Genomic DNA, 9,530 nt, shown 5'->3' with positions numbered 1-9,530 from the left:
AGAATTTAAAACAAACAGGCTTGAAGGGCAGCATAGTACTGAGATTGTAACCGCGATAAACTCTTTCCTATATTATAAAACAACGAAGTACAGAATTAGATCATACACTGTCCAGTGTCTCACAACAATAAGCAAACAGAGTACAAAAACTAGCCAGGCAACAAAAGTTGCTTTTAAGTGACGACTAATTTAAAGATACGTGCACAAAGGGAAACAGTACAGACCAGCTGCAAAGCTCAGATGTCTCAAATCAAGTGTATAAATAGCCATTCCTCTTATAAAACACTTTTCAGGCAATCATTACCCAAATACGCTCTTAATGTGCCAGTTTCTGTAGATGGCGGAGTGTCCGCTGCTTAATCCATTGTCGGTCATATGGCAGATAAGCTTGAATTGAGTGGTCATAGCTGCAAACCAAATCAGAGGCAGAGAATTAGTTTCCTTTTAAATGGCAACTGCCGAATAAATAGTAGAGGCTAATCAAATTACATTTTCTAACATACTATCCAGAGATCATTCACATAAAGTGATAAAATTATATGAGTTGTTCAATCACAGGCTAATACTGTGAGTTGTTTACATTTTCTAACCCACTATCCAGAGATCATTCAATTATATGAGTTGTTCAATTACAGGCTACAGGAGAGAGAGAGAGAGAGAGAGAGAGAGAGACGTACACTAAAGCACTCATGTCAGCAAGGCCATCAATAAAATTATACAGATCTCCAATGTCATAAGAGATATTTCTAATTGCTGGATTCAACTCCCTGAGCTTCCTTTCATATAGTCCACATATACCTATACAAGCACAACATAAACCTCTAGTGAATGGATGTAGATGATTGAGGGTTATAACCACAGTATAACTTGGGGACCTAGAAGTCTAGAACCCCTTTTCACCCAAAATTATTTGAAAATCACAACTGGGAACCAAGATGTTTAGAAATAATCATCAGAACGATAATTATAAACATGCACACACAGACAACAGCAAACATGAGACACAAGCAAGATATTATGTAATAAAATATCATCAATAACTCATACGTCTCTTATCCCAACACATGAGTGATCTTTCATAGTTCCATTTTACTCCAATCAGAATCAGCCATATGATATGCATAGTTCTTTTTCAACAGACTTAATGTATGATAAAAAAAATCACCACTGTTATTTCGCTAGTCAGAAATCAGAAAACTGAGAAACAATAAATTCATAAACCTAACTTATATAGGTACTAGAAAGTGAATTAAAGATTCCGCGAAAAGGTGATATATTGCAGCTTGCATGAGCCCTTCAGTGGCTGCCATATATCAGACATTCAGATCTGCTGAGGACATCCTAAATCGTAGATACCTTAGTCCTTAGACCACAATAGGTCATGGCTCTCAGCTGTGAAGCAAGGTGCGTCAAGTATTCACAGAAAAACTCAGTTGTTCATCCTATGAAGTGAGGTGTAAGTAGATGTCTTATGGGCCTCTTCCTACAGTTGCTTATGGGAAATAAGCAGATCATGGGCAATTTTTATTGTGAAATCGAAAAGTTTTTATCCCTTGCCAACAGTTATGACATACATAATGAGACAATCCCTCTGGGAGTGGGTGGTACTGTGATAGTGCAACAGCAACAAGTAGAAATAAAGCATACCATCCATCGCCTGAGTGATTGAACCATAATCCATAAAAGTTCTAGAAGCCTTGTTCTGAGAAGTTTGCATAAGAATGATGGTGTGCTTGTTAGCCTGCATATGTTCAATACAAATTCGGAATCATGACAGCAAGCGCAGTAAAGAAACCCTAATTTACAGAATCTGCTGATGCTGATGAAGCAGAGTCTTGAGAGAGAGAGAGAGAGAGAGAGAGAGAGAGAGAGAGAGAGTAAGGAATCGTTAGTTACCATGTATCTATGCAAGAGAGCTCAATTAAGTGTTGAGCGAGAGAGACGCTGTGTTCCGTAGCAGCGACCCGACCGCCGGAGAGTGAAGACTTTGTTTTAATTTGATTTTTAGAGAGAGAGGCCCGCGTCAAGGTCGAGGCTGATATAGACCTCTAAGCAAGTCTTCGATGGAAAACTGGCCGTCGGATCTGCATACTTTGGTAAGGTAATTTCAACGCCAACGACTTTGGGCTTTGGCAACTCAACGCAGGTCAGCAGGTCAGTCTTCCATTCCGGTTTGTCTCTCTATTTTCTTGTTCCACTCTCTTTTTCATAGTAACATTGTGCTCTTGTTAGAAATTTGTGTTATATCACCACACCAGCGAACATACTGAACTCGAACGAAGATTAAAGTTGATCAGCAGAGTTCATTTCATCATGTCTCAAATCTAAGCACATTTTCTACAAAGATAGAAGCCATATAAGTTGGTAAAACTTATCCTTCTGAAATCAACTATGAACAACTCCTCCACACCCATTTACGTGTCTCAGTCGGGCAAGGCTCTTGGTGCTCATCTTCAAAGGCCAAGTTTGATGGGCGCCCATCAAATTCTGCCAATGTATTATAGAGATTCATTCTTCCTCATTACAGGCAGATAAACAGTGCTTCATTCCACCTTATGACAAATATAAGACCAAGCACTTCCCAATTTCAATTGACAGGAATTTATCGAGAAAAGAACACAAACTGATCGAATGAGATAGATTGGGTGGTGCAGTAGATTTCAGAATAAGGATATTGTATAATCATCAGGACAAAGTGAATTGGAAAAACTAATGAGCACAACTAGGAATATATGGCTGTATGGAGTGTATGCTAAAAGAAAATAGATGAAGCTAGAAAAGGAAGCAACAACAAGAGTGTTCATAAATAAATAAAAGGAACAAAAATTACAGATAATACAGCTATGTCTGAACTTCGAAGTCATTCCATATACAGTACTTCTTCAAAGAAACATAATGAACCTCCCCCGTCCTCCACTTACTGTGTGCTCTGTCACTGTTGTGCAGCCCTTTTACTCATGCTGCAACCAGTTTCTGGATATCCTTCTGAAATTTGGTTACATAAAATTAGATACACAGTAGTGCTCCTACTCATATCATAAATGCTTGTCAAGAGATTCATATCAGATTTTCTTTATCATGCTCAATAGAACAAATTAACTTCTTTAAATGCTGAAGTCGCAAGTTCATGTGCTCTTTTGACCATATGTCAGAGTATGTAGGCTTTTTCCATCTTTAGAATATACACAAATCATTTCTGTAAGCAATACCAAATTTAGGCCGATTCCATCAGTCTTCATTGCCTGTTTCATGAACTATGTGCTTAACTAATGGCCTATAATTTCAGATATAAGTATACTTTTAATCCTATCCAATGAAGCTGCAAAGGCAACTATCAATCCAAGAGAAATTGCAGAAGCCTAACCGAGGAGATCAAAGTGTATACCTCAATTTGAAAAGGTGATGTTGTTGGTGGATACCTCTCTACTACTTTACCATTCTTGTCCACCAAAAACTTCTCAAAATTCCACTTTATAATGTCACCTAAGAAACCTCCCGCACTTGATTTTAGAAACTGATAAACCGGAGCTGTGCTGGGACCATTGACATCAACCTGTTATGTACCTTTAGATTTAAGTACTTCATTGGAATTCTTCACTAATCTATAAAAACTTATATATATAATTAAAAATTTATGAAACTGAAATGGAGGGACATGTAACTAAGCTTATAAAGTATAAACCTACCTTATCAAAAATGGGAAATTCGGCTTTATATCGTGTACAGGCAAACTGCTTGATTTGTGAATTTGATCCTGGTTCCTGGCCCCCAAACTGATTGCAAGGGAAAGCTAGAATCTCAAATCCTACGGTGAGATTGAACAGACATCCAGCAACTATTATCACCACTTTATATAACTCTCACTCAAAGGAAACTCATGATAGACTTATTGCAGCAAATGAATTAATAAACACCGACCACCTAGGCCAACCAGAGAGAAATGAAATTATGTAACAAGAAAAGGAAATTGTCAAGGATGTAAGTAAAAGGACTTTTCCAAAGGAATTTGAGGAATGGAGAAAAGTTAGATCAGTTATTGTGGAGTTACAGCATAAGTAGCGAATGAGAGCTTTACCTTGAGTTTTGTACTTGTCATAGACACGTGAAAGTTCTGAGTAATTTGAAGAGGTCAAGCCACTGCAAGCATTAATTCATACATCACAGGGAGAAAGCAAGTATTTCCAGACAGATAGTGTTGTAGTCCAAGAGAGTTACCATTTAGAAGCAACGTTGACAATCAAAAGAACCTTGCCCTTAAATTTGCTAAGAGTAACATCCTTTCCATCGATATCCTGCCCCAGAAACCAAAATCCTTACATGACGAAATGGTAAAACACAAACTAGTATTGTATCAAGTAGAAAGTGCTCATATATAGTTCACCTTGACTGTGAACTCATAGAGAGTTTTCTCTGTAGCTGCTCTTGCATAAAAACCCGATGACCGGGACTTGAAGAAGCGGCGATTCGAGTAAGATGATGACGGTAAAGAGAATCCGTGTTGAAAAAGTGTTGATTGAGAGGACCCGAGTGGGGATTTAATGGATGGGCATGAAGCTGACCTTCTTGGGCTTGGTTTTGTTTGAACGCATCCAATTGAAAATGTGCAAGATAAATTAATGGAAGCCATTTTCGTGTGCTTGGAAAGTCCAGCCTTTCTGAAACAACTCATTCAGCTAAATACTCTCTCGACTCTGTGGAAGGTGAGGTGACACGTGGTCTTTTCGTTCTGCTAAATGTAGGCATCCCTTTGTTTTCCGAAATTGGGAAACGTAGTTCGATCCTTCATATTGTGGGAAAAATACCTTGGGAAATATTTCCTTCCAACACAAGCCTATGAAATATGTCTCCATTTTGTTGTCACCCTATTATAATTTTACATGTGACATCTACTCATCTTAGTACACACTAGCCATAGAATTAAAAAAAATCAATTTACTTTTAAAATTTTATTTTAATCAGTTTCGCCTTTATACAATAAATAGATTATGATAAAATTCAGCTTTTCTCTCTAAATGTGATTAATAATTTTGTTAAAACAAGACTTCAAATCATATATGCAAGACCAAATCATAATTTTTAAGAATTTTACAACAAAATTAGAACTTTGAAATTAAGTTTTATAACATAAATATAGTCCATGTGAAAATCTGAATTTAATCCTAATTAAATGTTCATTCAAAATATAAATATGAAATTAATTAAAATAAAATTTTAATGAGAAAATTAATTTTATATTTAAAGTTTAGAGAGTAAATTAAAAATTAATTAAAAAAAGAATATAAATGAATAATTCCGTTGACGCGATCAGTAATTGACCGTCGAACCCTCGGTTCCGCACATATTTTAAGGAGAGTAGGGCTTTGCTTTTTTTGAAAAAAAAAACTAAAAGGAAGGAAAAAAAAAGAGGAGAGTAGGGCTTTCGTTTGTGTTCCCTCCTCTCTCTCTCTCTCTGCAGCTGCTGAGCGAGGAGATTGTATTTCACAAAGAGAGAGAGAGAGAGAGAGAGAGAGAGAGAGAGAGAGAGAGAGAGCTGTCTTTATCTCCCTCCCTCCCCTAAACCCTATCATATCCGCCACCACCACTCTCACTCTCTCTCTCTCTCTCTCTCTCTCTCTCTCAATCAATCCGACGGCCGTAGTAGTCTCTATCTATCTGAAATCCGAACAACTTAAAACAAACAGAAACAAAAGCACAGAAAAGTGCCGAGAGTTATGATGGCGGATCCGACTGTGATTAGTTTGAGACCCGGCGGCGCTGTTGGCCTCCGCACCCCACGATTTCTCACTCCTCGCCTCCTCAATCCTTCTGACCCTCAATCCTCCAATGCCTCTCTCTCTTCCGCCTTCAAGGTCCTTCTTCCTCCTAATCCCTACAATCTTTTCTACTTGCCTAACAGATCTGCACTTTGTATTATTAAATTTCTATGCGATTGATTTCATCTCTCATGCATCATTTTCTGCTTAATAGACTGGTGACTCGCGGTTTGAAGGTCGCGAGCGTGTCCGATACACTAGAGATCAGCTTATGCAGCTCAGGGAGGTACTGGTACTTGATTCTCCAGCACTAGTACAAGTAGCGTATCACATAATTCATTTTTCTCAATATCTGGCCACTAGTGTATACATTAACTGCAGATATATACATATTTCATAGGCTGCCACTACTATCCCCGAGGGTGTTCTCAAGATTAAACAACAAGTAGAGGCTGAGTTTGGTGGCGATGATCCTACTTGGGGACGCACTGATGCCAACGTGAGTTTATTCACTATCTGCCTGCTAAAACTGTATATGTCATTTTTTTATAATGTCCAATATATTATTCTAGTATCGGTCAGCTGTTGTTCTCTCCTTGAATATGTTGTGGCTTTTTCAAGAACCCTAACTTGTACTTCATTATTGTTCTTAGCTACAGTCCCAACCTCAGCCTCAATCACTGGGTCGTTATTCTGAGTCAGATAACCGTGATTGGCGCGGTCGATCTGGACAGTTACCTGGTTCTGAAGAGGATATAAATGAATTTTCTAGGCGGCAAGGATTGAATAACCAGCAGGACCAACAATTTACAAAGCCACAAATTTCTGGTAACCAAGTGGTAATAAATTATCATCAGATTCTGTAAGACATACATGATCTCTTAAGAGTCTATGCTCTCGCATGCTACACTGCACTTTAGTGTTCTTTTGTTCCTAGTTTTGATACGCACAACAGACAGTAGTATATAAGTGCTCGCTCAACATATATATCATCATCACTGTATCTGAAATAAGTATAAAATGACCACACTGTAAGCTGTAGAATATCATTGTGGTGTATCTTATTTTTAGTGCTTAAATCATTGGTTATTTACTTCCAATGTTGGTTTCCTTAGTGTTTTCTCCTTATTCTAACCTTTTCCACAAAACCAGGCAGGACCTGCTCCTGTTCTCCTTAAGGCGGAGGTTCCATGGTCAGCGCAAAGAGCAAATCTCTCTGAGAAGGATCGTGTATTGAAGACAGTGAAGGGGTATTGATTCTTTGCTGGAGTACATCAGATCATGTATCACATTTTAAAATTGTTGTAAGGAAGGAGTAAAGTCTAATGGTCTAGTTCAAACATGCGACATAAGAGTCCTACATCCTTTTTTTTTTTTTTGGTTCAGTGCTTGGTGTCCTATATGATGAATTGACATAGAGTGTTCTTATTTTGGTGTAGTATACTGAACAAATTGACCCCAGAGAAGTTTGATGTTCTCAAGGGTCAACTGATTGACTCTGGAATCACAAACCCAGATATTTTGAAGGTATTTATTGCCAAATACCTTGGTTTTTGTTTACTGTAAATTAAGCTATGCTTTCAGCTGAAAGAGCTTGAGAGTTCAATTTGCGTTGCAGGATGTCATCTTTCTGATATTTGATAAGGCGGTGCTGGAGCCAACATTTTGTCCCATGTATGCCCTTTTATGCGCGGATCTTAATGCGAAACTTCCACCTTTTCCATCTGAGGAGCCTGGTGGGAAAGAAATCACTTTTAAACGAGTCCTGTTGAATAACTGCCAGGAGGCTTTCGAAGGTGCTGACAACCTGAGGGCAGAAATTAGGCAGATGACTGCTCCCGAGCAAGAAATGGAATGCAGGGATAAAGAAAGAATGCTTAAGCTGCGAACTTTAGGGAACATACGCCTTATTGGGGAACTTTTAAAACAGAAGATGGTGCCTGAAAAGATTGTACACCATATTGTTCAGGTCCTTTATATTGTTAATCACATTGTCTTGCTGTTCTCTGAACAAATTAGACCGATAGACTAACTTAGATTCTTGTGTAATATAGGAGCTTCTGGGATATGATGGAAATACATGCCCTGCTGAAGAGAATGTCGAGGCAATTTGTCAGTTTTTCAACACTGTTGGTAAGCAGCTGGATGAGAGCCCTAAATCTCGCCGAATCAACGAGACCTATTTCAATAAGATGAATGAACTGACTAAGAATTCTCAACTTGCACCGCGGTTGAGGTTTATGGTCCGGGATGTGCTTGAAATGCGGGCCAACAACTGGGTTCCAAGACGTGAAGAGGTGATTCTAAATGCATACCATTTCTCTTTCATGTTGCTGATAGGGAGGGAGGCAGGGTTGTTTATTAAATCAGAGTTCTCATTCACAATTGTAACCGCTTGTTTGTTTAAATTTTTTTAAGTTTCTTTTTGGCATCTTTTTTTTTTATGAGAAATTTTTTTGGCATCATTCTTAGATTGTGATGAAACTGTAACTTCAGTGATGAAATTAACTGCATTGGGAGTCGGTTCTTTTTTATCTGACTTCTGTGTTTTATCTCTGTTATGGCAGGTGAAAGCAAAGACCATAACTGAAATCCATTCAGAGGCAGAAAAGAACTTAGGGTTGCGTCCAGGTGCTACAGCAATGATAAGGAATGCTCGTAATGCAGCTGCCTCTGGGGATTTGAGCCCCGGAGCTCTTCCTGCTACCCGGCCTGGATATATGCCTGGCATGCCTGGGATCCGGAAAATGCCGGGAATGCCTGGACTTGATACTGACAATTGGGAAGTTTATCGATCTAGATCGATGACCAAGCGCGATGGTTTGGTTAGCTCTCAGTCTGGAGGGCGTGTGCAGCCACCGTTGATCAGTAAAGCACCGTCTCTTAATTCGAAATATTTACCTCAAGGCAGTGGTGGAATTATAACTGGGAGAACAAGTGCCTTGTTGCAGGGCTCTGGTGGTCCTGCTCAAGCTAATTTGGTTTCTGGAGCTGAACCTCTTGCTCAAAACGCCAAGCCTATAGTTCCGGTTGCATCACGAGTTTCTTCAGAGAAGGCTCGGGCCACTGAAATTGTACCAAATTCTGCTAAGCCTCTAGCTCCTGCAACAATATCAAATTCTGCTGCTCTTCTTAGAAAAACTGTATCCCTGCTGGAGGAATATTTCAGTGTTCGTATTCTCAATGAGGCACTTCAATGTGTGAAAGAACTGAAAGCCCCAGCCTACCATCCGGAGTTTGTTAAAGAAGCTATTGCTCTTGCTCTGGATAAGAGCCCACCATTCGTAGAACCGATCATTAAGCTTCTCGAGTACTTGGTCACCGAAAACATTTTGACATCTAGTGATATAGGGACTGGTTGCCTGTCATATGGGTCAATGTTGGACGAAATCGGTATTGATTTGCCGAAAGCACCACATAATTTTGGTGAGATTATTGGGAAGTTGGCTCAGGCTGGGGCATTGGACTTTAAGGTTGTGAAGGAAATCCTGAAGAAGGTGGAAGATGACATGTATCGGTCTATCATCTTTGGTGCTGCTACGAAGAGCATTACATCGCAAGAGTTTTTGGCAAGCCAGGAATCTGAAATACAGTCTTGTAATAGTTTGCTTTCCTGATCATGCCAGTTTGCATCATCAGTTAAACATGTTCACTTTTGTGATAATTGGCTACAGGGGAATGGGAGTAGGTTTGCCTATTCCCAGAGTTTTAAAATTTTGTTTTCATTTCAAGTGAAGAAACAGATAATTTTATTCGGTTTTACATTTAATTTTTGTG

The 9,530-nt window shown here is 39.0% G+C and overlaps 3 protein-coding genes across 9 annotated transcripts; 1 reads left to right on the top strand and 2 right to left on the bottom strand.

Moving 5' to 3' along the window:
• Window positions 1–44: 44 nt before the first annotated feature.
• LOC126785206 (enhancer of rudimentary homolog) lies at window positions 45–2,053 on the bottom strand. The gene is made up of 4 exons (XM_050510825.1): window positions 1,897–2,053; window positions 1,648–1,741; window positions 678–798; window positions 45–407 (listed from the first exon to the last, which is right to left on the bottom strand). Exons 1-4 carry the CDS (start codon window positions 1,897–1,899, stop codon window positions 317–319), a joined length of 309 nt encoding a protein of 102 aa, XP_050366782.1. The 5' UTR covers window positions 1,900–2,053; the 3' UTR covers window positions 45–316.
• Window positions 2,054–2,900: 847 nt separating this feature from the next.
• LOC126785204 (probable phospholipid hydroperoxide glutathione peroxidase) lies at window positions 2,901–4,662 on the bottom strand. The gene is made up of 6 exons (XM_050510823.1): window positions 4,382–4,662; window positions 4,216–4,292; window positions 4,076–4,137; window positions 3,687–3,805; window positions 3,386–3,553; window positions 2,901–2,985 (listed from the first exon to the last, which is right to left on the bottom strand). The coding sequence occupies exons 1-6, from the start codon at window positions 4,625–4,627 to the stop codon at window positions 2,956–2,958; spliced, it is 702 nt and encodes a 233-aa protein (XP_050366780.1). The 5' UTR covers window positions 4,628–4,662; the 3' UTR covers window positions 2,901–2,955.
• Window positions 4,663–5,414: 752 nt separating this feature from the next.
• Window positions 5,415–9,526, top strand: LOC126785202 (eukaryotic translation initiation factor-like). Of its 7 annotated transcripts, none has more exons than XM_050510818.1 (9): window positions 5,415–5,849; window positions 5,968–6,072; window positions 6,154–6,252; window positions 6,407–6,581; window positions 6,910–7,003; window positions 7,193–7,280; window positions 7,372–7,722; window positions 7,808–8,050; window positions 8,321–9,526. In XM_050510818.1, the coding sequence occupies exons 1-9, from the start codon at window positions 5,712–5,714 to the stop codon at window positions 9,368–9,370; spliced, it is 2,343 nt and encodes a 780-aa protein (XP_050366775.1). In that variant the 5' UTR covers window positions 5,415–5,711; the 3' UTR covers window positions 9,371–9,526. The 7 variants fall into 7 exon arrangements, with proteins under 7 accessions (XP_050366775.1, XP_050366778.1, XP_050366776.1 ...); XM_050510821.1 differs by having other exon boundaries at window positions 5,417–5,849; window positions 5,968–6,045; window positions 6,413–6,592; window positions 6,906–7,003; XM_050510819.1 differs by having other exon boundaries at window positions 5,417–5,849; window positions 5,968–6,045; window positions 6,407–6,592; window positions 6,906–7,003.
• The last annotated feature ends 4 nt before the right edge of the window (window positions 9,527–9,530 follow it).

This window comes from Argentina anserina, chromosome 2 (genome assembly GCF_933775445.1).
Source record: "Argentina anserina chromosome 2, drPotAnse1.1, whole genome shotgun sequence".
NCBI lineage: Eukaryota > Viridiplantae > Streptophyta > Magnoliopsida > Rosales > Rosaceae > Argentina > Argentina anserina.
Note: the sequence above shows the minus strand (reverse complement) of the source record. Positions and strands in the feature narration are given on the sequence as shown.